This window comes from Scyliorhinus canicula, chromosome 1, assembly GCF_902713615.1.
Source record: "Scyliorhinus canicula chromosome 1, sScyCan1.1, whole genome shotgun sequence".
NCBI classification, from domain to species: Eukaryota; Metazoa; Chordata; class Chondrichthyes; order Carcharhiniformes; family Scyliorhinidae; genus Scyliorhinus; species Scyliorhinus canicula.
Genome location: NC_052146.1, coordinates 194,139,594 through 194,165,882, shown reverse-complemented (window position 1 = coordinate 194,165,882; position 26,289 = coordinate 194,139,594). Strand labels below are relative to the sequence as shown.

Sequence of the window (26,289 nt, the reverse complement as noted above, 5' to 3'; positions counted from 1 at the left end):
TTTGATCTTCTGTAACTGTAAAAAGGGAGCTTCGGCCTTTCTCATCCGGTCCTCAGCAGATACTGTCCTCTGACAAACCAATCAAATTGCATCGATTTTGAGATAGTGGCCAGTCAAACTATTAGTTTCAATCACAAACCAATCGAGTATTGTCTTTGAAGAAGTGAAGCCCTTTGCAGTAAAAAGGACCTGATCCATCAAACTGTTGGTTTTAAGAAACAAACCAATCAAATTGTGGTCCTTTTAAGAAATCTCTTACTTTTAAATTGTGCTACTTTTAAGAAAAGTAGTAATAAGCAGTAGCAGATTCCACTGAATTTGTGGGGCCATTTGACCCATGCCTCAAAGGTTGTCCCTGGAGACTTGCTTTAATTACAGATTTTATTAATTGATTTTAAATTTCACCAGCTACCATGATGGGATTTGAACTCACGCTCCCAGAGCATTGGCCTGGGCCTCTGAACACCCCCCCCCCCCCCCCCCCCCCCCTCCCCTCCCCTCCCCTCCCCTCCCCGCCCGCCAATTGTGAACGTTTTGGTTAGGTACTTACAGGCACAGAGAACCTTTAAGATAAAGAAATTTCAAACGGTTCAGACACAAGTCGAGGGGACTTCAGCCCAGCCCGAAACAAAGTGACCAACCTTTGCCAAGCCCAGCATTGTCCTCTGACAGCATGTGTCACCCTGTGTGGGGAGTTTGCAGTCTACATCACGAGCCTACTACACCGGATAGAAAGCTGGCGCGACAGTTTGAGGTGTGGCGTTGCTGTTGCTAATTCTGGCTAGCTTCAGTATCCAGTAAAACCCCCCAAAATAAACTTGGGTTTCATGTAAAAGGTGACGCGGGTCAAAAGAGCACTGCTGCAGAGGCATAGAGGAACATTCTCTTAACTGTGGTGGAGCTGTATTTGGTTTAAATGTTTAATTTTAATAAAACAACCTGTTAGTGTGTGATGAGGTACTGCTTGTTCCTGTTCCACCTGTTGTATTTCATTAAGTCCCATTATTGGCATTCTCAGACAGCCTGAGCTAATGTGTAATAGGATTTCAGCAAAGGAACACTGTGATGCTGTTTAATGTGCCATGACTTTTCAGGGCTGTAATGGGCTTTTAGAATGACTGGGAGAGACGCCACATCTGTAGTTGAAGTCCTGGAGCACTGATGCAGGCCTCGGGTGCTAAAGATTGCTCACTATAGCAGCAATCAAGTGTTAAGCAGAATTATTCACCTGTATGTCTGCAGCCAATCATTGGTGCAAGCCTGCAGAAGATCAGTAATTGTACTCCTGGAATCTGAATGAGCCACAGGGAATCAGGTTAGAAGGAGGCAGGACATTCTATTAATACAATCCTGCATTGTGAAGGTTCTCGGGTCAACCACCTCTTAAAAATTCATAAGTTAGAATGCAAAATCAAAACACCTGCGATAACAATATGTTAAAGCAAGGTAATGCCTAGATAAAGGTGAGCCAGGATCTAACTGAATGCAGGAACTGGCTGGATGGCTACTCCTGTTCCAAAAGTGAGTGTAGGCCATTCAGCCCCTCCAGCCCGTTTCATGGTATCATAGTGGTGGTGTGTTGCAGTTCATTCGAAATCCAAGTTGTGGCAACATCCACTTTTTCCATGCATGCTGCAGTCTGGAGCTATGGATATTGATGGTGGAGGCTCCAATGTTCTTTCCATTAAATGGCTGACCAGGAATCTCTCCCACTTTTGCTGCCAGCTATTGGCCTGTGTTAGATGGATTTGTGTGTCCTGATGAATGCGCCTCCTTGGCCATCGACTCCGAGGAGCCTCTGGCCCAGAGGCGGGACGCAGGCACTGCGCCACAAGACCTCCCCTCATGACAGGATCATAGATTGCAAACGGCTAATGCCTTACTGCTACTCAGTGAAGTGAGGCCATTGCTTCCGCGTTTATTTCTACATTCCAAACCACTCACCTTCCATCTCTCCTTGACCGTTGTCAAGTCCTTCCATTCTTTATTACTGACTGCAGCTAAACCACAAGAGCACAAGAAATAGACGCACGACAACGCAGAATCGCTGAGCAGAAACCTATAGCCAAGTTCCGCACACATGAGTGCGGCCTCAACCGGGACCTGGGATTCATGTCGCATTACATTCATCCCCCACCATCTGGCCTGGGCTTGTGAAATCCTACCAACTGTCCTGGCTTGAGTCAATTCACACCTCTTTAACCTGGGGTTACCCCTATCTCTGGATCTGTAAAGATTTAATTACCTGCAAATGCTCACATTCCAAGCATTGTCTGGCACCTTTGACTTTGTCTACATATATATATATATATGTTTCTGGAACATACCTCTTCATTCACCTGAGGAAAGAGCAGTGCTCCGAAAGCTAGTGTTTGAAACAAACCTGTTGGACTTTAACCTGGTGTTGTAAGACTTCTTACTGTGCTCACCCCAGTCCAACGGCGGCATCTCCACATCAGACGAAATGGAAGCAGGAGTAGACCATTTGGCTCTGCAATTCAATACCATCGAGGCCGATCTTGGGTTTCAACTGTCTTCCCTGTCTGTCCCCCATATCCTTTGATTCCCTGAGACCAGAATTCTGCCTATTCCACCCTTAAATATATTCAACGGTGGTGCACCCACACACTTCACAGTCTTAAATGATCAGCCTCTCATCTTGAGACTGTGGCCCCCGTGTTTCAAATTCCCCGACCAGCAGAAACAATCTTTCAGCCTCCACCTAATCAAAGGTGCAGAATATTGTAAATTTCAATGAGATCACCTCTCATTCCAGTGACAATAGATCCAGTTTGCTCAGCCGACATTGGACAGTATCTGTTTCTCACTCTTCCAAGTTGTGCATTGGTTTGGAGAGTTGAGTGATAAAAGTGCACAGTGGGATGTGAGAATGCCACCTACACACTTGGGTTTGGGTATTCCCCCTTTAAACTCCATCCCTAATAGCCCTGAGGACTCTTAAGACTGTAGGACTGGAGTCACATGTGGTGCGTTTCCTTCGCTGAAGGACATTGGTGAACCAGTTGGGCTTTCATGCTCATGTTTCTGGTTCTGGAAAAGTTGTCCCTTTATTGAATTCCGTTTCACAATTGGTTCCCCCGGGGCCGTCGCAGGAGGAACAGATCACGTCTGATGCTTAAGTCGCTCTGGGTTCACCAAACAGGATCAGCTAAAGGAAAGAAAATGCATTTGTATGGCACCTCTCACAGTCCAAGGCTCCTAAAAGCATTTCCCAGCCAAGGATAGTCATTGTTGTGATGCAGGGAAGGCAGCAATGAACTTGTGTGATAATGAGCGGTTGATCGATTTTGTTTTGTGTTCTTTTTTTAATACATTTAGAGGACTCAATTCATTTTTTCCAATTAAGGGGCAATTTAACGTGGCCAATTCACCTACCCTGCACATATTTGGGTTGTGGGGGTCAGACCCAAGCAGACATGGGGAGAAGATGATCGACTTTGGTGATGTTGGTCGAGGATTAAATATTGGCAGGGACACTAGGGGAAATAGAACATAGAATTTACAGTGCAGAAGGAGGCCATTCGGCCCATCGAGTCTGCACCGGCCCTTGGAAAGAGCACCCCACTTAAGCCCCATACCACCACTCTATCCTAGTAACCCCACGTAACATTTTGGACACTAGGGGCAATTTAGCATGGCCAATCCACCTAACCTGCACATCTTTGGACTGTGGGAGGAAACCCAGGCAGACACGGGGAGAACGTGCAGACTCCGCACAGACAGTGACCCAAGCCGGGAATCAGCTGGGACCCTGGCGCTGTGAAGCAACTGTGCTAATCACTGTGCTACCGTGCTGCACAATGTCCTGCTCTTCTTCCACAAGTGCCATGGAATATTTTACTTTCTCCCAGTTGTACTGGCCAATATTTATACCTCAACCAACATCACTAAAAACATATTATCAAGCGGCTCACTCATTGGGACTATTGCTGCTATTGGGACCTTGCTGCCTCATTTTCGCATGCCTCATATTGCAACAGTGACTACACTTCAGAAAGTGTTTCATTGTGGTGTCCCGAGGTCCCACAAGGGGCTATGTAAATGCCAGTTTTCCGATGTAGAGATGATGGAGAAGAAATGCGACTCCGTAAAGAAGTTCCTGAAGCGAAAGAATAAATGTCAGAAATGGGCTGCACACAGATATTGTCAGCGAAACCTCAGCCATGAGGTTTCTCGTCTGCAGCTGGTGGTTTTGACAATTGCCTCTGTGTAGTGAGCCCAAGGGATGTATGTGCCTCATTCCGCGGTCATTCAGCTCATATGATACACCCCACCCCTCAAACTTAGGGTGGGATTTTCTGATCCCGCCCTCTACAGCAAACTTTGTGGGTAGGATGGAAAATTTTCCGCATCCGCGACAGGTCCATTTCCTTTGGGCAAGAATTGGAAAGAAATCTTTACTGCCCACCCGGCCCCTCCACCCTGCCTGTGGGAGGTTTTCCAGCAGCAGGAGCGGCTTTCCATTAGTCACCGTCAGGAACTTCCGGTCCCCTCGAACTCAATGGCCATTTGCCTTGCTCGCCAGCTATGCTACCAGGGAACCCACTGTGAGGTGGTCGCCTTCGGCAGGACCAGAAGATCCCACCTATGGGAAGTGCCAGAAGATCCGCCCTTAGAGTGGAGCAGCAATATGCAATCTAGTAGGAAGGTCACCACTGAAGCGTTGCGGGAGCCCAAACTCTCTCTCACTCAGATACGTCTTGGGTTCTGCTGCAATAGGGATCTGGCAAGGCGCCACACCACAATTTCAGCAAACGGCTAAGATGGGAACCACCCCATTCTGGTTGAAAATGTTTAAATTAGAAAAAACTCTCTCTTTGAGCTGATAGAAAAGCGAAAGCCAGGGTGTTTACCTACAGTTATACTTCTTTCAACTACACTTTGAACCAGACCAAGCCCTGGTATCTGACAAAGATCCTAAAACCTTCAACCGTGCAGAGTAACCATAATGTTCTGAAAAGGCATCCCATAGGGAAGACCGTAAGGCCATTAAACATAGGAGCAGAAGTAGGCCATTCGGCCCACCAAACCTGCTTTGCCATTCAATGAGCTCATGACTGATCTGAAATGATCATCCTCAACTGCACTTTCCTGCCTTATCCCCATAACCCCTCATCGCCTTACTGATTAAAAATCTGTCTTTCTCAGCCTCGAACAAACCTAATGATCCAGCCTCCACAGACCCATGTGGTAAAGAATTCCACAGATTCACTACCCTCTGAGAGAAGAAATTCCTTCTCATCTCTGTCTTAAATGGGTGACCCCTTACTCTTATGCCCTCTGGTCTTGGACTCTCCCATAAGGGGAAACAACGGCTAGATTCTTCTGCCCCGCCCATCGCAAGATTGCCACGGGTGAGACCCAGACTATGTAAACATCCATTGGCCTCAGGTAGGAAATTCCGGTCGCCGGCGACCAGAGAATCGCGCCCAATTTCTCAGCATCTACCCTGTCAAACCCTTTGAGAATCCTATATTTCTCCTATATAGGATGTGAATCCTATATAGGATGGGAATAGAGGGATGCGGACCCTGGAAGTGTAGAAGATTTTAGTTTAGAGAGGCAGTATGGTCAGCACAGGCTTGGAGGGCCGAAGGGCCTGTTCCTGTGCTGTACTTTTCTTTGTTCTTTGTTTCATTAAGGTCACCTCTCATTCTTCTAAACTCCAGATGAGTACAGGCCCAACTACTCAACCTCTCAGAAGAAAACCCTTCCATACCCAGTATCAATTTAGTGAACCTGCCGTTCTGTTTATCAGAACAGCAGGAAATCTTTCAATACATGTCCATAAAGCATTCCCGTGGCTAGAGTGACGGATCAAACTTGTTCTGTGTGTGCGAGAGAGCAGAGCTAGCGCACTGTCATGGTGACTAAACCGTTAGCCAATCTTTTTAAGGATGGAAATGAGTAGAGGATTTGGTACTTGGGTAAGAACTCAGAAGGTGTGAGTTTATGCCCACCATTGCAGCTAGTTGTGAAATGGAATTCAATAAATAGACAACTACCTCAGCACCAGAGATATGAATATGAAAGCTCAACTGGTTCATCAATGTCCTTCATGAAAGGGAGCTACCATTGCTTAACCAGCCTAGTATACATGTGACAGCAGGCCTACATTCTAGAGTCCTCAAGGCTACTAAGGATGGACATAAAATGTGGCCTCATGAGTGGTACCCATGCCCTGGAAACAAATTTAGAAAGGGGAAGAAGCTGAGGATCTGAATTTTATTTTAGTTGTAGTGAGCACAGGTGAAGCATTTATATGATCCAGGGTGATGCACCTTATTTCATTGTGCCTCTGTAAAGGATTAGAATACTTCCTCAAGCTTTGTCAGACGCACGCACTCTCACCTTGCGGTTTGGCCCTGATAACTTTGAAAATACCAGCTCCGCAGCAGGGGGAAATGTGGGCCTGAGCTCCACTTGTTCACTGTGAACCATTGGTTATGCTGTAGGATGAGAGCAAACATGAACATCCATATCCTCCCATACAGAAAAAGAGTGGAATCCTACAGGGAGATTGGATTTCGATTTGGATTTCTCTTTCACGTTGAATGGCTGGGAAATTTGGGTTGCTCGACCCTATTGGACACATTTACAGAATCGTGTTAATTTGGATTGAGGAATTTGTCTGGAAGGAGTCACTGAGTTTCAGCTAAAACAACTAGGCAAATGGTGGGCAGCTCAAAGATTTTAAACCGCTAAAACTGCAGAGAGCCAATACAGAAACCAATGGACTCCTGTGGTGAAACCATTCAATAATTCTAGTTACTGTAGAGTAACTGCATTTTCAAAGTTTCAGTAGGAGTCAGACAAATGCTGGGAGAAGTGTATTAATTTAGTAATATTATAGCATTCATCAGAGGAATGGCAAACACTGTGAGGCACAATATGTGATTCTGAAGCTGCTATGATAGGATTTCTGATATTTAAACAGCGCTACATGGTGTAATTATTCTGAAGGGAGACGATTTTGAATTGTCCCATAATTGCTGAGAGAAATTACCTCTACACTGGTTGGCATCTCTGTTATCACGCTTTGTGTTGTACAGTATATACAAAATTGGTGGAGCAGGGAAAGAATGTTCATCATGATGGCCGCTTCATTCTAAGCACCTCCTCCCATTCCACCTCTTCCCCAATCTACTTAATCACCTGGAGCTTGGAGCCAGAACCATTTGGGTTCTTTTTTTTTCTTTACTCTTTCATGTTGGCACTGACGCCAAGACCAGCATCTGTTGCCCATCCCTAATTACCCTTGGAGCTGAGCAGCTTTGCTGGGCCATTTGAGAGGGTAGGTAAGAGTTGACCACATTCCTGTGGGTCTGGAGACCAGGGAAGGATGACAGATGAAGGACATTTGTGAACCTGATAGGGGGTTTTGTTTTTACAAGAACTGATGATAGTTTCATGATCACCGTTACTCCAGATCACTACCTTTCTGCAGTCACTTGGACAGTTCATTGGATCAATCGTGACTGTTAGTCTTTTGCCCCCATTCCATTATTTTTATGATTAAACGTTCAAAGAAAATGAAAACAAAAACACACAACTGTATTTAATGTTCTGGTGATTGTTCCCTTGGGCTGTGCCTGGAGATGAATCCTTAATTCCTGAAGACTCGAAGACATTCTGGAGTGTTAGCTCCTAGAGGTTTGTTCTATTTGAATTCAATGGGAAGAGCTTTGTTTTAAAGAAATGTTGCCTCATTGCTGGATAACTCCAAACTAAGACCTGTATCAGCAGCTCGAGTGGGTTAAACTTTACATATGGGCTCTGAAGCTCCATAACATGGAGGTCCAAAAAGACACAAAGCGTGTTGTTGCGGTCAGCTGTAGAAAATAAATTGAGAGCTCGATGTAGTTTTGTTTTCTCAGCACGTTATTGACAGCCAAACATGCCGGGTTCCTGCTTCACAGACGCTTAGAGAACAAGAAGGAGGCCATTTGGCCTGTCGTGTCCACGCTGGTCAACGAAGGTTTGACTACACTAATCTCATTTTCCAGCGCTTAGCCCATAGCCCTGGACGTTATGGCTGTGCAAGTGATTATCTAAATATTTCTTAACTGTTATAACCTTTTCAGACAGCAGGTTTCAGACTCCCACCACCCTTTGAGCAAAAAGGTTTCTGATCTAAGAATGATAGTACAATTCTGAGATGTGGGTTGGAAATTTCTAAAGAGGCTCTTGCTCCAAAGGGATCTTTGTCTCAACTGTAATTTTAAAAAGAATATGTATTCATTATAAATGCAGGCCCCACAAAGGAAGCCAAAGAGATTCTTCCCATTCTAAGGAGCAGAGAGCCCAGAAGAGGCCGTCCTTCTTCTTGCGAGTGATCCGAGCAGCATTACCCCTCCAGCTGCTGTTGCTGCTACTGATTGCTCTGGCCTGCCTGGTTCCCATGACCGAGGAAGACTACAGCTGTACCACGTCCAACAACTTCGCCCGATCCTTCCACCCCATGCTGAGATACACCAATGGCCCCCCTCCAATATGACCGATCGAATGCCTTGAGGAACAGAATCATTCGTGGAAGGACATTCTGGTGGCGGAGGGAGGCGGGAATGGATCCTCTTGGTGTTCTCCCCCCAACATGCCATTGGCTGGTCTGTACACTGTCCTTCGAAAGCACTCGGGCAAAACCTGCCTCACGGGGGCCACAAAATCTTCGCGCCCGGACCCAGGATTTGGAGAGAAATATGTAATATAAAATTTAAATAACTTTATAATGGTCATTTATTTTTGAACAGTGTTTGCTTTGGGCATGGCCATGTATAGCTTGAGCTTTCGAAATTAACCCTTTGAAATGTCTGAACGATGTAAATCTGGGACACTGTGCCGAAAGAAGTGAGGTGTAATTAAAATTTCTGCTAATGTTTGAGGCAATTATTGGATGTAAACTTAAAACTGAACAGACTATTTGTGTACAGACTGTTAAAGCTATTTTATGTTTTAATATTACCCCTTGGCGTTTAGTACCCATGCTGATCATTTTTACCCTGTGTGCTGTTTTTCAAAAACGTCCACGGAATGAATAATTCTCGGGGGATGGGGGGAGGAGGAAAAAGGTGTACATAATATATAAAATCTAAATCCCCCTGCAATCTACATCTTTTCCTCTGCCCAGCTGGTGTGACACAGGTTTCGAGCAATCCCAACAACATGGATCAGGAGATGAAACTTGAAACTGAGGAATGTCATCCCCCCCCCTTTAACTCCTGTCATTGTTTAATAGTGGCATGTTCAGATGATGGTCAGACTGCACTGTTTTTTTTTCTATTCCAAAGCAGCCTTGTGTGTCTACAAGTAAGAATATGGAAAGCTGGTTCTTTTAGGTGTACAGCGGAAAACTGAGTCTCTAATTAAAAGACCTACTTCTTTCATCCTCTGTCTTTGCATCCTTACTGCTGTGATCCGACCTCACCCTGTTGCCTGGTGTTCATTGCAAGGATAGCCGACCCCAGGTTCTGCCACTTTACGCCTGTTTACCAACCCCCCCCCCCCCCCCCCCCCCCCCAACCATCTCCATATAAGGGAATTCAATTGATTGACCCCCCTTGGGGCACATGGAAAGTAAAGCAGCGGTTAGGAATAGCCCATCAAGGATAAAGCAAGGAATCATAGGTTATAGGAGAACCATTCAGCCCATCGTGTCCGTACTGGCTGTTTTGAAAGAGCTGTCCAATTAGTTTACCCCCCACTCACCCCCCATTGGTTTATAAAATGATCCTTTACAGATATTTATCTGATTCCATTTTAAAAGTACTTATTTGAGTTTTTTCTGCCGCCCCCTTTCAGGCAAAGTGTACATCCTGGGCCCGGTTTTCCAGCCACTCCCACCAGTGGGATCTTCCAACGGGAAACCCCATTGACACAGTGGCAGGACTGGAAGATCCTGCCGCCGACCAATGGGAGACCCCCTCCACCACTGCAAAATACACCATGGGTGGGGGAGTCAGAAAATCCCACCCATAACTTAATACATTTTTTAAAAATTTTCTCATGTCGCTTTTGTCAAGTACCTAAACCTGTGCCCTCTGGTTACCAGCCCTCTTGCAGTGAAAACAGTTTTGTGTGCACATTCTCCCCGTGTGAGTTTCCTCCGGGTGCTCCGGTTTCCTCCCACAGTCCAATAATATGCAGGTCAGGTGGATTGTCAATTGCGAAAATTGGCCCTTTGTGTCCAAAGTTGAGCAGATTAGGTGGTTTAGCTCACCAGGCTAAATCGCTGGCTTTTAAAGCAGACCAAAGTAGGCCAGCAGCACGGTTCGATTCCCGTACCAGCCTCCCCGGAAAGGTGCCGGAATGTGGCGACTAGGGGCTTTTCACAGTAACTTCATTGAAGCCTACTCGTGACAATAAGCGATTTTCATTTCATTTTTCATTTCATAGTGCGGGGAAGTAGGGTGCTCTTTCGGAGGGTCAGTGCAGACTCGATGGGCTGAATGGCCTCCTTCTGCACTGTAGGAATTCTGTGGTCCTTCCTTAACTCTATCATTGGTCCTCACAAATTTCAACAGCTCGGTTAAATCTCCCCTTAACCTCCTCTGCTCTGAGAACACCCCAACTTCTCTAGTTTTTCTTCATAACTGAATTCCCTCAAACTGGTAACATTCTAATAAATGAAACCACTGAAGAAGTTATGTGGACTCAAAACGTTAACTCTGTTTCTCTCTCCATAGATACTGCCAGACCTGCTGAGTTTTTTCAGCATTTTCTGTTTTTATCCCCATTCTAATAAATCTCTGCTACCTCTCCAAAGCCTTGACATTTTTAACGTAATGGTGCCCAGAATCGGACAGCACACTCCAGATGAGGCCTAAGCAGGGATTTATAAAACTTCAGTGTAAAGTCCTTGCACTCCCGCCTCTATCCTAAAGCCCACAAGCTTTAGTTCTCTCAAGAGGCCTTCTCAACTTGTCCTTGTGCCTTTGACGGTTTTGACATCTGCCCCCTGTTCATGCCACTGTCATAGCGTTGTGGGGGCAGCACGGTGGCGCAGTGAGTAGCAGTGCTGCCTCATGACGCCCAGGTCCCGGCCCTGGGTCACTGTCCGTGTGGAGTTTGCACATTCTCCCCGTGTTTGCGTGGGTTTCACCCCCACAACCCAAAGATGTGCAGGGTAGGTGGATTGACCATGCTAAAATTGCCCCTTAATTGGAAAAATGAATTGGGTACTCTAAATTTATTTTTAAAAAGTGATAGCATTGTGCTCTCTCCCTCGACTTGTTTACCAATCACGCAGCTCCTGTACCAGTTAATGTTATTCATGAAGGCCCCACCTTCTCAAACCTTGGCCCCACCCCACCCCTGCCTGAGGTGTGGTGATCCTTGGGTTAAATCATCACCAGTCAGCCTTCCCCCTCAGAGGGCAAAGCAGTCTCTGGTCATTTGGGACCATGGCGTCTTCACTTGTCCATGCAACCCCACATTGGCCTGAGCCTCTTTCACAGCGGTGGAGCGACTCCACCCCTAAAGCATCATGGAATTGTGCAGTCCTGCCCATACATGGGATCAAAGCAAAACACAGCAATAAGCACATTAGCTCACTGTTTTATTTCACCCATTCAATATGCAAATAAAATCATTCTACATGCACGGGATTTCCTAAATTAAATCACACAAATTACAAACAGTGTCAGCTGGTATAACATATTGAGAATGAAAAAGAGAAGTCTGTTACAAAACACTTTCTTGGTGCTTCAAAGTGCAGACCCTTTGGGTTGGGAGAGGAAGGGTCACTATTCGTTACTAGGTAGTGCATTGCAATAGATTGATCAAACAATTCATCAATGTAGGTAGCATTCGTATAAGGTAGAATGAATTGTCAGTGTGAAAACAAGGTGCCGTACGATGGTTAGCACTGCTGCCTTACAGCACCAGAAACCCAGGTTCAGTTCCGGACTTGGGTGAACGCAGTTTGCAATTTCTCTCCGTGTCTGCGTGGGTTTCCTCCGGGTGCTCCGGTTTCCTTCCACAGGCCAAAGATGTGCAGGTTGGCCATTCAAATTTCCCCTTAAGTGTCCAAAGATGTGCAGAGTAGGTGAGGTTATGGGGATAGGGTGGGGGAGTGGGCCTAGGTAGTGTGCTCTTTTAGAGGGTCAGTACAGACTCGATGGGTTGAATGGCCTCCTTCTGCACTGTAGGAATTCTATGATAAGGGAGACTTTGGCATTTTTTACATTACTAGATAAACAATGAGTTAATGCTCCTGCTGCTGTGGGTTTAACGTTGGGTCATTTGCTCTCCTGCTAGACTCTCAGGGCCATGACCATAGGTGGGGTGTGGGCTACGAAATTGCTGCAGTTCCTCATTCAGCTCCCCATGATAAATGCTGCATCTCTGCACAAACCCAGCAGGGAAATCCCACAATGAGATTGACAATAGTGGTTCCAATTTCAAGAGGATGGCCTCATTGTTAGGTAGTAAATGTTCTACAGCATCATGGAAAACCAACCACGTGTGTTTTTTTTGGACATCATTCGCAATGTGTATGGGACACGACACGTGTGTAAATTAAGTGTTTTGTGAATAAGTCTTTCAGTTCTTTTAGAAATGATTTGCACCTTCTAATGTAGGTATTTGTGGGCCTACGTTTCAGTATCAGCAGCACTCTGCTGCGTAAGACACACCGGCAGGACTTATTTTATTTTATACAACAGCTAAATGCGAATAAAACAAAACACACAATTTGCTTTGGTTATGAAGCTTTAACTCTTTGGGATTATGCTGAGCACATTGTGCCAAAGGGAGTGTGTTGGTGTGAAAGGATATCAGTGGAGTGGGGTCACTTAACAAATTAATGATCAGATTTACAGTACATTTTCACCCCTAAAATGCCCTGTCCTCACATTACATTCAATCTAGATCTTGTATCCATGTACACAGGTAGAATTGTATCACAGACAGGAGCAGAAGCAAAAGGAATTTGAAGCTAAAATTAACAATGAATGTTTATGTTTTTTGAGTTAAAGGCAAGCGTACAGTTCATTAGCTTTCCTCCACATTTGTTTAGACCAGACACACCTGTGTGAGAAAGAACGATGCAGAAAAATAACTTTGGTAGCAAAACATTTGACTATTTAAGACCATTGCCAGCGCTGACCTATAATCAGAATTGTACCACATTGGGGAGTTGGGACAAACTAGAATCGAGAGCATTCAGCAATTAAATATAAAAATAGATACAGTACATGTATAGGCTCTTCTTAAACATCACTGTAGACATGTTCCTTCAGAAGTTGTGGGACCAGTGGATTTGATGGCGTAATAAAATCACTGGAACTCACTCACAATAATTATGGGTTTGACTTGGGTCCCCTTTGCAAGCTCACATCTGCAGCTTGCACACCCACTGAATTTTAAAACTAGTTCATTTCAGGAGCAAAGTCGCTCCGAAAGAAAAACAGGTTGGCCACATAGAAACGACGTCTGTGACCGGGGGGATGGAGGACTGTGAAATCTTTGAGCAATTTCAGTCTTATCACCACTGGTACTCGCTATCTCCAATTCTACTTCAAATAGCAGCAAGGGGTAAATTTTCAACCATCTGAACAATTCAAGAATTGAAATAATAAATCAGCTGCCTTTAAAACATAAACTAACTCCTGCCATTTTTTGCCTTTTTAATAATACTTAGTAACTAATATGCAGTGATGATTCAGAGTATGTGGTTAAGATGTAAAGCTATATATAAATTGCAATCCTTGTGTAAACTATGATAGTGTTAAACCCGATGAGCTCCCTTCTTCAATTTGTCCAAAAGGAAAGTTTAAGAAACTATTTTGAAAATCTCTGATGAAATAGGCCATTTGGAGAAAAGCTGCTATATCACAATGTGTATATCTCTGATAACCCACAGAAATACATTCATCTTGTCTATATTTATGAGCTATAAAATAATAATTTATCTCAAAATAATCTGCTGGTTCCAGCAGTGCTTCTGTGGTACAGTATTGAGACAGCAGAGTAATAAACCTTGCTTTTATCATTTGCAGTTCTGAAACAGAAACATTACCATTTTGCAAAATATACTAGATGATGTTCAGCTCTTGTAACAGCCCTATAATAGGTAGTTAGATAGCCATGGGGCACCTTGCATGTCTGCAAGAATTTATGGCATTACAATATTAACCTTTTAGTCTTAGAATTAAGTAACCTGATCCATCATCCTACTTATTCATTACGACCAGGAATCTGATCCTTGTACTCTGGTCTTTATAAATGACAAACCCCTTCCCAATAATGGGGATCCAAGGCAAAATACAGATGTGAAAGAATCTGCAACAAAATAGACTTCATATGACAAATAAGGGCAGATAATCTAATGTAGGGGTAGTTCGGGTTTAGGGCTGGGGGAGTTGGGTGTGTTATTGTGGGGGCTTTGCGTTTATTGGATCTCTGTTGTTTAAAATGTTAAAATTATAAACGCCTCAATAAACTATTTTCTAAAAAAAAATAGACTTCATAAATGGGATATAAGGTAGAAGGAAAGGCCCAGCAAGTTTCACATGTCTCTACTGCCTCAATCCTTGGATCACGGCTATAATGATTTGGAAAATTTCTGTTCAGTGAGACTTTAGGTCGCTATGGCAACTGTGATTTAAAAGACATCTTCAGACAGAGATGTTAAAGGAAGTTCGGGAATCACAGAATTGTTCCAGCGCAGAAGGGGCCATTCAGCCCATCATGTCTGCACCGGCTTTCCAAACGAGCATCATGACTCAGTGCCACTTCCCTGCCTTTTCCCTGTATCCCAGAACATTGTTTGTTTTCAAATAATCACCTAATGTCCCCTTGAATGCCTCAATTGAACCTGCCTCCACCACACCAGGCAGTGCATTCTAGACCCCAGAAACACGCTGTTTGAAAAAGTTTTTTCTCATCACATTTGCTTCTTTTGTAAATCACTTTAAATCTGTGCCAGATTGAAAACTGGACGACTGGGTCAAAACCACAGCAGCCATTCAACTGCAGCTGCTGAAGGGCGGGGGTATTTTACATATCACCTCACATTTATGCTAATCAGATGAAGTAATTGTCCTCAAAAGTAAACAATGAGGCAGCCTGGAGACTACAAGTCAAGCCTTACCTCAGTAAGTATTAAAAATGTTTAACTACCTGATTATCAGGAAAAATTGTTCAATCATCAAATTAAAGCAGACTTGCAGTTCTTTACCTGTTTCACACTACCTCAACTACATCAGGGAGCTAACAGATGTTCTAAGCAAGGTTATCATCCACATACCAGCCATCTAGAAACCCAAGCAGTTAGTATTGGAAGCCTAATCAGAACGGACATTGGAAAACAGACCTAGAAAAATTTCAGATGGTAGTTGATTTGCAATCATTTCTACATTGTGTTTATCTAATTTTGATTGGTTAGTGTCTCACAATGGCTTACAGGCTCTCTGATTAGTTCCATTTGTAAATAAATCTGACTTTTAATGTTAGCCAGAATGCAGCAGCTGCTAATGCGGTATATTGGCATGGACCAGAGAACATAGTACCGTTGTGCAAAAATCTACAGCTCACCAAAAATCCACAGCTCAATGGTCCCTTTCTTTGCTGTCTTCACCAGGTTGTACTCTGGAAAAGTAGGGCCAGTTTTTTTTCAGGTACCCATGCAAGTGTTTCTCCCAAACTCTACCAATCCCAAAAGCAGATTCTTCTGAGTTTATCAGGCTGGGACGATGGGCTGCCCAATGGAAAATAAAACAAATGGGCTCACAACAACAACTTATATTTATATAGCACCTTATAGCACCTTTAATATGATGAAGCGTCCCAAGGCACTGAAAAGGAGCGTTATAAAACAGGATGACAGCGAGCTATGCTAGGAGATGTTTGGGCAGTTGACCATAAGTTTGATCAAAGAGGTAGATTCTGAGGAGGATCTTAAAGAGGGAAAACGAGGTAGAGAGAGGGAATTCTAGAGTTTGGGCCTAATCAACTGAAAGCATGGCCACCAATGGTGAAACAGTTAAGAGTTGGGAATGCACAAAGTCCAGACTTAAAGGAGAGCAGATATCTAGGAGGGTTGTGGGACTGATTACAGAGGTAGGGAGAAAGAAGACCATGGAGGGACTTGAAAACAAAATGAGAATTTTAAATTAAAATCGCTGGACCTGGCACCCACGCAGGTAGTCAGCACAAAGGCACTTAATGTCTGCAATTAGCGCAGAGTAAGCAGGGCAACTGAAATAAACATTCAAACATACCAGACATATGAGGAGCAGGAATAGGCCATTTGGCCCCTCGAGCCTGCTCCCCCATTCAATAAGATCGTGGCTGATCTGATAGTAACCTCAAACCCACATCCCTGCCTAACCCCCTGATAACCTTTCATCCCCTTGTTAATCAAGAATTTATTCAGCTCTGCCTTAAAAATATTCAAAGACTCTGCTTCCACTGCCTTTTGAGGAAGAGAGTTCCAAAGACTCACCCACCCTCTGAGAGAAAACAATTTCTCCTCATCTCCGTACTAAATGGGTGACCCCCTTATTTTAAATTTCAGTTTGGGATTGATACCGGAGTGGAGCAGTGCGATTTGTTTCCATTAATAATGGGTTATAGCCAGAGAGTGTGGCAGTGAATGGGTAGTGGGGATTGTCAGGGATACAGGGAGAGACAACAGGGCAGAGTGATTGATTCATGGGGTGGGTGGGGGCGCAGTATAATGCAATGCACAAGTAAAGGGACAACACATGCAGGATGGGCTGAAGAGCCTCCTTTTGTGTTGTAACATTGTCTTGTTGCCCAGTTACTGACAGCAGGTGCCCCAAAGCAGTAAACAAACTTAATGATTAATATCTGTCAAAATTATTTGCAGTTTTACTGAGTGTATGGGAGTGAACCATTACCAGACAGTTCTGCTTCGATGCATAGAGGGGTAGAATTCAACAAATTAAAATACAGGATAAAAATAACTTTATTCTGAAAAACTACTTTCAATTCCGATACGTGCTGACAGTAAATCCTCACTTTTTCAGAACGTATGGGCAATTACCCCAATGTCATGTTTGATTAAGTGCCAGTTTGCCATTAGTTAACAATAAGCACACCGTAAATTAGTGAATGTGTCTCTTGGTTTTCCCCACATCCTGGTTGTAAAGATATTCATTCTCAAGAATTCCTGTGTTTGCTTCTTTAAAGAAATGTTACTGCTTTTTTTCCTGATATCTGTGTCCCACTACCGTCTTGTCTTGTATTAAGTTGCTACGTAAGATCTGCCTCAACTGTTTGCCTTCGGAGGCAGAACAGAGTTGTAGATCTAATGACACAGCAAAATAACCTTTCGGACAGTAGCAAGGGAAGAGGTGTATGAGAAAGATTCTTAATTTATAGAGTAAGAGTAGAAGCAAATCCTTCCCCCATTGCCACACTCTTCACCTCACTTGTACTTAATAAACTGACGCTGCTTACCAATTCACCTTGTATCAGAGAAAGGATAAGGCAAATCTGTGGATTTATCAATCAACCTGACGAAAGAACCATGTTTCTGTATCATGCATAATCCCGCCCTCCCCTCTCCCCCATCCCCCGCTGTGAACATGACAGCCAGAACACAAGAGTGCTCTTACAGAATCACACAGTACAGAAGGAGGCCATTTGGCCCATTGTGTTTGTATCAGTCCTTTGAAAGAGCTACTTAATTTGTCCCACTCCCCTGCTCTTACCCCCCCCAGTCCTGCTAAGGTCTCCCTCTTAAGTGTACGTCAAATTATCTTTGGATTGTTACTATTGAAGCTGCGTCTACCACCCTTTCAGACAGTGCATTCCCAATTGTGACAACTTTCACCTCAACACATCCCCTTCTGGCGTTTTTTGAGCCAATTATCGTATATCCATGTCCTCTGGTTGCTGATCCTCCTGCCTGTGGAAACAGTTTCTCCCTATCCACTTTATCAAAGCCCTTCACCATTTTGAACACTTTGAAATGACTTTGCTGTTATAACTTTACCTGGGAGTGAAAATTCACCTCAACTGTGGCATTGCAGAACCAGAAATCCAATAAACTCAATACTCCGCTAGACAAATTGCTGAGTAAGGCTGCAATGAGTGGTTGGGTGAAGTCAGAAAAGGTGGAGCTGGAGGGTTCCTATGTGACTGATCCCACTTAGTAAACCCAAGGCTGAATCAGCAAGGATGGGCACGGGGTTTGGCAGCACTTCACTCAGTCAACTGACAAAGTAGGTCATTGCTGTATCCTCATTGCATTGGGCAAGACCATCCAAAATTTAGAATTTTCTACTGATCCTTGGAGTTACAGCAAATTGAGCTCAACATATACAATAGCAATATGCCCCCTAGAGCTGCCTTAGGTTGCACCACATTTAAACAATAAACATCAGACTCAACAAAGAAGGCACCAATATGGGGAACCAGCACTAGGCAGCATGGTAGCACAGTGGTTAGCACAGTTGTTTCAAAGCTCCAGGGTCCCAGGTTCGATTCCCGGCTTGGGTCACTGTCTGCACGTTCTCCCCATGTGTTCGTGGGTTTCCTCCCACAGTCCAAAGATGTGCAGGGTAGGTGGATTGGCTGTGATAAATTGTCCTTAGTGTGCAAAAAGGATAGGTGGGGTTACTGGGTTACAGGGATAGGGTGGATGCGTGGGCTTGGTAGAGTGCTCTTTCTAAGGGCCGATGCAGACTCGATGGGCCGAATGGCCTCCTTCTGCATTGTAATTTCTATGATTCTATCATATCTAAGGCCTTGGCAGAGAATAGGAGTCTTAATTGAATTACTCCAGAAAAGATGCCCGACAAACCAGCAACTGATGAGGTAGTAGCTAGTGTTGATGTTGGCAACACAATGTTGCTCTGATGTCTGGCAACTCAACAAGGCCTTAATCTAGAGTGAAACCCTCCTTCCTGCCCAGGGCTTTGAATCAGATTTTCCCATCAAGTGTGAAAAAACTTTGGAGGAATGTGGCCCTATACCATCAAGGTCGGGGTGGGATCCTGATTATGTGCTTTGGTTATGCTTCCACACCCAGTAAAGTCCTTTTTGAACATTTATTCTCAGGATGTGAACAAGGTTGGCATTTATAACCCATCCCTCGTTGCTCCTGAGAAGGTACCAATGGGCCTTCTTAAACCGCTACAGTCAATGCGGTGAAGGTGTGCCCAAAATGTCGTTAGGTAAGGAGTTTCAGGATTTTGACGCAGCAAAGACATCTGACTTAAATGAAGGTGTGTGGAGTATTGGCTGTAATTACTCCTAATTGAGTGCAAAGCAAATCCATCCATTCAAATTAATAATGAGTGAAACAAAAACCAAATTAACTAACAAAGATGATAGTGGAAGCAATGCAATGAAGACTGATACCAGTGTTAACAGAATAACTGAAGTTGCGACAGGGTCAGTTGGATCATGGGAAATTTCACAAGGGTGGCAATGTGAGCTTTGCTGTTTGAAGATTTTTGGTTGACGGTAAGGGAGTGAATGGGGTTCAGCATCAGAGTAAAGCTGCTTCTACTCTGTGCCCAAAATATGCCCCACACCTCAGAAAATTGGTGCCAGTGTAGCATTTCTTTCACACAGCCATCCTTTGAGGTTACCTATCAGAGCCAGATGTGGGCTGGGAGAGGTGCATTAAGACTCATTTCACTTCTGCCCATTCCAGCACAGTCTTCCATCCAAGCGGTCAGCAGTGGATTTGACCTCAGGTCAGAGGCGAAGGGTCAACTCAATTTGTCACCAAGTGTTTCTTACAAGCCAAGCGTTACATATCATTTAGTATCAGTCCTATAGTCCTGTTGGGCATTTATATTCATGTCTCTTGCGGTAAGGTTTGTGAGAAGCATTTGGAATTGTGGTAAATTCTTCAAGAATATTAGAGAACTTTACATAATGCTGGGAACATTACACTGTTCCTGCATTGTTAAAGAGCCCTGTTCCGAGTCAGTGGATATACAAAATACAGGGCATTCTTCTTCACAGAGTAGTTGGATGGAGTGCGTCGATGAAGCTGAAGCTATGTGATTTTGATGCAGTGACTTTTGCTTCATTTGCAAGTGATCATAGGTAGTTTGCTGTTGGAATTTCTCTTAATACTGTCCAACACTGAATCAGTTACTTATCTGGATGTTTCAAAACTCACGTCAGACTTCTTTAGAGACAATGAAGAAGAGGATGGTGTGGTCCCTCGATTCATTGGACTTGTACCATTTCCTCCAGGTGGGGTCTTGTCCATTGGTGTATGCATTCTGTGAGCATCCAGCATCTCCAGGAGCAAGTCATACAGTGGCACCACATTCTTACACTTCATACTGTACAGGTGTTCCATTCCTTTGTTACTGTTGATCAAAGCACATTACAGAGAATCAGCTCAGCACCACTTAAGTATACACAAAGTACATACAGTGAACCCAATCCTCCCAGATCATTCACACAATTGCACAGAGCAGCCAATCAGATGGAAGGTTCAATCGATATTAATTTGATCTATATATATATAATATAATATATATATGGGACGTTTAAGAACGCTATAGAAAGGTAACGGGAGGAGGGTCATACAATTAGAAGTTGCTGTTGGCACAGAGCCCAAGGCGAATGAACCGCCGAGGGCCACGGTGGTGAGATTTCATCGCTTCTCGGACAAGAAACTTGTCTTGCGATGGGCAAAAAAAGAACGGAGCAGCAGGTGGGAGAACAGCGTGATACGCATCTACCAGGACCTGGATGCAAAGCTGGCCAAGCGGCGTGCTGGATTCAAACAGGGGAAGGCGACCCTCTTCAGGAAGGGCGTAAAATTTGGGATGCTACACCCAGCGAGGCTATGGGTCACGTACAAGGAACGGCATCACTATTTTGAGACGCTGGACGAGGCGTGGTCATTCATCAAACAAGAAAAGCTGGACTCGAATTAAAGGACAGCTAAGCTTTGGTGGAATGCGGCGGTGGGGCTGGGTAACACGTACCGTTTCTAATATAAGATTGTATACAATGTTGGGTGTGTGTAAGGGCTGTGGTGGTGGCTGGAGGGTGCAGTGTTTTCAGCAAAGTTGAGATACGGAGGGGGCCCTGTACTTAGTGCGATTTTTCGGGAAGTTGGAACCTTGGTTCAACAAGTTTGTCCTCACGGGGCAATGTTAGTGTCTTCTGTTTATTTTTCGTTTTGTATTACTATTTACTCACTGGGGCTGGAGAGGGAGTTTAATTGGTTTATTCACATGGGGAGAGGGGTCCGGACAATGAGGCGACAGTCTGATCGGCGCCAGGGGCGGGAGCTGCCAGGGTCAGCATAGGTCAGCTGACTCTCGGGAGTGTAGTGGGGGGTGAGAAAGTGCCCAGATGGTGCTTGGTGGGGGGGTTTTGGGTTGTGGGGCTGTTTGGGGGTAGGGGGGGGGAGAGGGGAGGAGAGGGTGGGATACTGCTTTGCTGACAGAGGACGTATCAATTTCGGGGTACCAATTGAGGGACGGGGGCAGCCCCCGTCCAGGCTGATCACATGGAATGTGAGGGGTTTGAATGGGCCGGTCAAAAGAGCGCGCGTGTTTGCGCATCTAAAGGGTTAAAGGCAGACGTAACAATGCTTCAGGAGACACATTTAAAGCTCACAGATCACATGAGATTGAGAAAGGGATGGGAAGGCCAGGTGTTCCATACAGGGCTGGATTCGACGACCAGGGGGTAGCAATTCTGATCAGTAAGGGTGTGGCATTCGAGGCTGGGAGAATTGTGGCAGACAAGAGGGGCAGGTATATAATGGTGAGTGGACAGTGGGAGGGGGTCCGGGTGGTCTTTGTGAACGTCTATGCTCCGAATTGGGATGATGTGGAATTTATGAGTCGCATGCGAGGCAAAATCCAGGATTTAGAGTCACACAACCTGATCATGGGGGGAGACTTTAACACAGTCATTGACCCCGAGCTGGACCGGTCGAAGTCCAGGACAGGGAAGCGGCCGGCAGTGGCTAAGGAACTGAAGGGTTTTATGGCGCGGGGGGGGGGGGGGGGGGGGGGGGGGGGGGGGGGTGGATCCCTGGAGGTTCGCACGGCCAAGAGCAAAGGAGTTCTCTTTTTTTCTCCCAAGTTCATAAGGTTTATTCCCGCATAGATTTCTTTGTCTTGAGCAGTGCGTTAATCCCAAAGGTGGTGGGGACAGAATACTCAGGAATCACAGTCTCGGACCATGCCCCGCACTGGGTGGACCTGCGGCTTAGTGAGGAGAGAGTGCAGCACCCACTCTGGATGTGGGGCTGCTGGCAGATGAAGAGGTTTGCGGGCGGATTAGCAGGAACATCCAGGATTACCTGGAAACAAACGATACTGGTGAGGTAGCAGCGGCAACGGTCTGGGAGGCTCTGAAGGCAGTTGTCAGAGAGGAACTCATCTCAATTCGATCCCATAGGGAAAAGAGAGAAAGAGCGGAGAGGGAGAGACTGGTGGAGGAGATACTCCGAGTGGACAGAGATACACGGAGGCCCCCGAGGCGGGGCAACTGAGGGAACGGCGGAGTCTGCAGGCGGAGTTTGAACTGCTGACCACAGGAAAGCGGTAGGACAGCTTAGGAAGGCAAGGGGGGCAGTCCATGAGTACGGGGAGAAAGCGAGTAGAATGCTGACACACCAACTGCAAAAGAGGGAGGCGGCCAGGGAAATCGGGGGAGTAAAGAATAAGGAGGGTAACACGGTCTTGGATCCCGGGGGGGGGGGGGGGGGGGGGGGACGGAGTCTTTAAGCAGTTCTATAGTAAACTATACGAGATGGAGCCCCCGACGGGAGCGGAAGGGATGAGGCAATTTTTGGACCAGTTGAGGTTTCCAAAGGTGGAAGAGGACCTGGTGGAGGGGCTGGGGGCCCTGATTGAATTGGAGGAGATTGTCAAGGGTATAGAGGGCATGCAATCGGTTAAACCCCCGGGGCCGGATGGTTACCAGGTAGAATTCGATAAAAAAATTTCGGAAATATTGAGCTTACTCCTGATGAGGACCTTCAATGAGGCTAGAGAGAAAGGAACCCTCCCCCCAACAATGTCACAGGCTTTGATCTCACTCATTCAAATTGCGGGTTATACAGGCCGATTTCGCTTTTAAATGTGAGTGCCAAATTGCTAGCTAAGATTCTGGCCACAGGAATTGAGGATTGCGTCCCAGGGGTGATAGAGGAAGACCAGACTGGGTTTATTAAAGGCAGACAACTCAATACCAATGTCCGGAGACTTTTGAATATTATTATGATGCCCTCAGAGGGAGGGGAGGCAGAGGTGGTAACAGCGATGGACGCAGAGAAAGCCTTTGACCGGGTGGAGTGGGAGTACCTCTGGGAAACGCTGGGGAGGTTCGGGTTTGGTGAGGGCTTATTGGCTGGGTGAAATTGCTGTACCAGGCGCCTGTAGCAAGTGTATGTACAAACCGGCTGAGGTCGGGGTACTTCGAGCTTCACCGGGAACGAGGCAGGGGTGTTCCCTCTCCCCGTTACTATTTACCCTAGCTATAGAACCACTAGCTATGGCGCTGAGAGCCTCGAGGAACTGGTGGGGACTGGTTCGGGGAGGGGTGGAACATCGGGTCTCGCTATATGCGGATGATTTGCTCCTGTACATTTCGGACCCTGTGGAGGGGATGGGTGAGGTTCTGCGGATCCTGAGGGATTTTGGTAGTTTTTCAGGGTACAAACTGAACATGGGAAAGAGCAAGTTGTTTGTGATCCAGGCCAAGGGGCAGGAGGGGAGACTGAAAGAGCTGCCGCTCAGAATGGTAGAGAAAAGTTTTCATTATCTGGGTATACAGATGGCCAGGAAATGGGATGCCCTGCACAGGCTCAACCTGACCCGGTTGGTGGAGCAAATGGAAGGGGACTTTAAAAGGTGGGACATGCTCCCGCTGCCACTGGCAGGGAGGGTGCACACCGTGAAAATGACTGTCCGCCCCATATTTTTGTTTGTCTTTTAGTGCCTCCCCATCTTCATCCCTAAGGCCTTTTTTAAGTGGGTGAGTAGGATCATTACGGACTTTGTGTGGGCGAATGAGACCCTGCGAGTAAGGAGATCGCTGTTGAAGCGCAGTCGGGGGTGGGGTTTGGCGCTGCCGAACTTTCGCAACTACTACTGGGCGGCCAATATAGCTGGAAGTGGGCGATGGGGGGGAGGGGGGAGCCTGGGAGCAGCTGGAGGCGGCGTCATGTAAAGGTACTAGTCTGGGAGCTTTGATAACGGCTCCTTTGCCGTTCTCGCCGACTCGTTACTCCACAAGTCCGGTGGTGGTGGCAACACTGCGGATCTGGGGACAGTGGAGGAGGTACAAGAAGGTGGAGGGAGCATCGGTCTGGACCCCAATATGCAACAATCACAGGTTTGTGCCGGGTAGGATGGATGATGGGTTCCAGAGCTGGCAAAGGGCAGGCATCAAAAGGATGGGAGATCTGTTCATAGACGGAAGCTTTCCCAGTTTGAAGGCGCTAGAGGACAAATTTAATCTGCTGCCAGGAAATGCCTTTAAATATCTGCAAGTACGAGCCTTCCTGAATAAACTGGTAGTGGCCTTTCCGACACTGCCGCCACTGAGAATACAGGACAGGGTGGTCTCTGGCACCTGGGTGGGGGAGGGGAGGATGTCGGACATCTACCAGGAACTACAGGAGGCGGAGGAAACCCGGGTGGAGGAGCTAAAGGGCAAGTGGGAGGAGGAGCTAGGTGAGGAGTTGGAAGCGGGTCTGTGGGCAGAGGTCCTGGGCAGGGTTAATTCCTCCTCATCATGTGGCAGGCTCAGTCTAATTCAATTTAAGGTGGTCCACCAGGTACATATGACGGCAGCGAGAATGAGCAAGTTTTTTGGGGTAGAAGACAGTTGTGTGAGTTCAGTGGGCGAAAGAAGCCAACATCTTGGCCTTTGCCTCCCTAGTAGCCCGGAGACGGATTTTATTAATGTGGATCGACTCGAAGCCCCCGAGTGTAGCGACTTGGGTTAACGACATGGCTGGGTTTCTCAGCCTCGAGAAAATAAAGTTTGCCTTAAGAGGGTCTACGCTAGGGTTCTCTCGGAGGTAGCAGCCGTTTGTCGACTTTCTCGGGGAAAATTAAAATGTCAGCAGTAGCAGCAATCCTTGGGGGGGCGGGGGTGGGGGCGGGGGGGAGGGGGGGAGTGCTTCATTGGGATGGTGTGGGAAGACTGGGTCGCATGGAGTAATGTCTATTTAATTGTTATTGTATATTCTCATTTTGCACTATGTTAATGTTCACTCTAGTTTGTTTTGTTATTATGGTTACTACTGTTTTATTATGAAAAATTCTGCAAAACCTTAATAAAAATACTTTTAAAAAAAAGAAGTTGCTGTTGGGTGCTGAACCAGTTCTCGCATTGAACAACCTCTTTCATAACTACACCCACTTCCTCCAAATGAAAGATGATCCTGTGGGAAATTGCATGGGAGCTCGCTCTACTCTACTTTTTATGGGCTATATGAAGCATTCCTGTTCCAGTTTTGTTCAGGCGCCCTTCAATGTACCACTTTCTCTGGTACATTGATGGTGTATGGGTGCCACTTCCCGCTCTCACCCCAAACTGGATCTTTTGATCAACTTTACTTCCAATTTCCACCTTCTCTCACCATGACAAGGTCCATCTCCTAACCTCCACTACCCTTTCATGACTTCTCAAATCTATATTTCTGGTAATAGGCTCTCAACAAATATTCACCGTGTGTCACAGTTACCTCCAACACACTTCTTCACACCATGCATCCTTGGAAAGACTCCATTCCATTCCCCCAGTTTCTCCCTCCCCTTCACATCTGATAAATAGTGGTGTAAGCATGGATTTACGAAAGGAAAATCATGCTTGACAAATATATTAGAATTCTTTGAAGGCATAACTAGTAGAGTTGACCAGAGAGAACTGGTGGATATGGTTTATTTAGACTTTCAGAAGGCTTTCGACAAGGTCTCACATAGCCGATTAATCTGTAAAGTTAAAGCACATGGGATTGTGGGTAGTGTCTTGAGATGGATAGAAAGCTGGTTAGCAGACAATAAGCAAAAAGTTGGAATAAATGGGTCTTTTTCTGATTGGCAGGCATTGACTCGTGGGGTACCGCAGGGATCTGTACTAAGACCCCAACTGTTCAGATTATATATTAATGATTTGGATGAGGAAACTAAATGTATTATCTCCAAATTTGGAGATGATACAAAGTTGAGTGGGAGAATGAGCTGTGAGGACGATGCAGAGCTGATGCAGAGCTGCTTCAGCAGGATTTGGACAGGCTAAATGAATGGACACATGCATGGCAGATGCAGTATAATGTGGATAAATGTGAGG

General features: G+C 45.6%; 2 protein-coding genes across 20 annotated transcripts in view; one reads left to right on the top strand and one right to left on the bottom strand.

Annotated features, from left to right (window-relative positions):
- Positions 1-9,404, top strand: part of syne1b (spectrin repeat containing, nuclear envelope 1b) — a 667,652-nt gene extending 658,248 nt beyond the window's left edge. For 14 of the 16 annotated variants that reach the window (XM_038805568.1, XM_038805603.1, XM_038805543.1 and 11 more), the window contains one exon: positions 8,275-9,404. In XM_038805568.1, the coding sequence (XP_038661496.1) occupies positions 8,275-8,518 (244 nt within the window). In that variant the 3' untranslated portion in view covers positions 8,519-9,404. The remainder of the gene's footprint in view (positions 1-8,274) is intronic. The other 2 variants (XM_038805632.1, XM_038805561.1) reach the window with 2 other exon arrangements.
- Positions 1-26,289, bottom strand: part of esr1 (estrogen receptor 1) — a 447,574-nt gene that overhangs the window by 17,486 nt on the left and 403,799 nt on the right. For 3 of the 4 annotated variants that reach the window (XM_038805662.1, XM_038805671.1, XM_038805690.1), the window contains one exon: positions 19,812-20,324. In XM_038805662.1, coding sequence (XP_038661590.1) covers positions 20,105-20,324 — 220 coding nt within the window. In that variant the 3' untranslated portion in view covers positions 19,812-20,104. Of the gene's footprint in view, positions 1-19,811; positions 20,325-26,289 lie in introns of those variants that run through there. The other variant, XM_038805682.1, reaches the window with a different exon arrangement.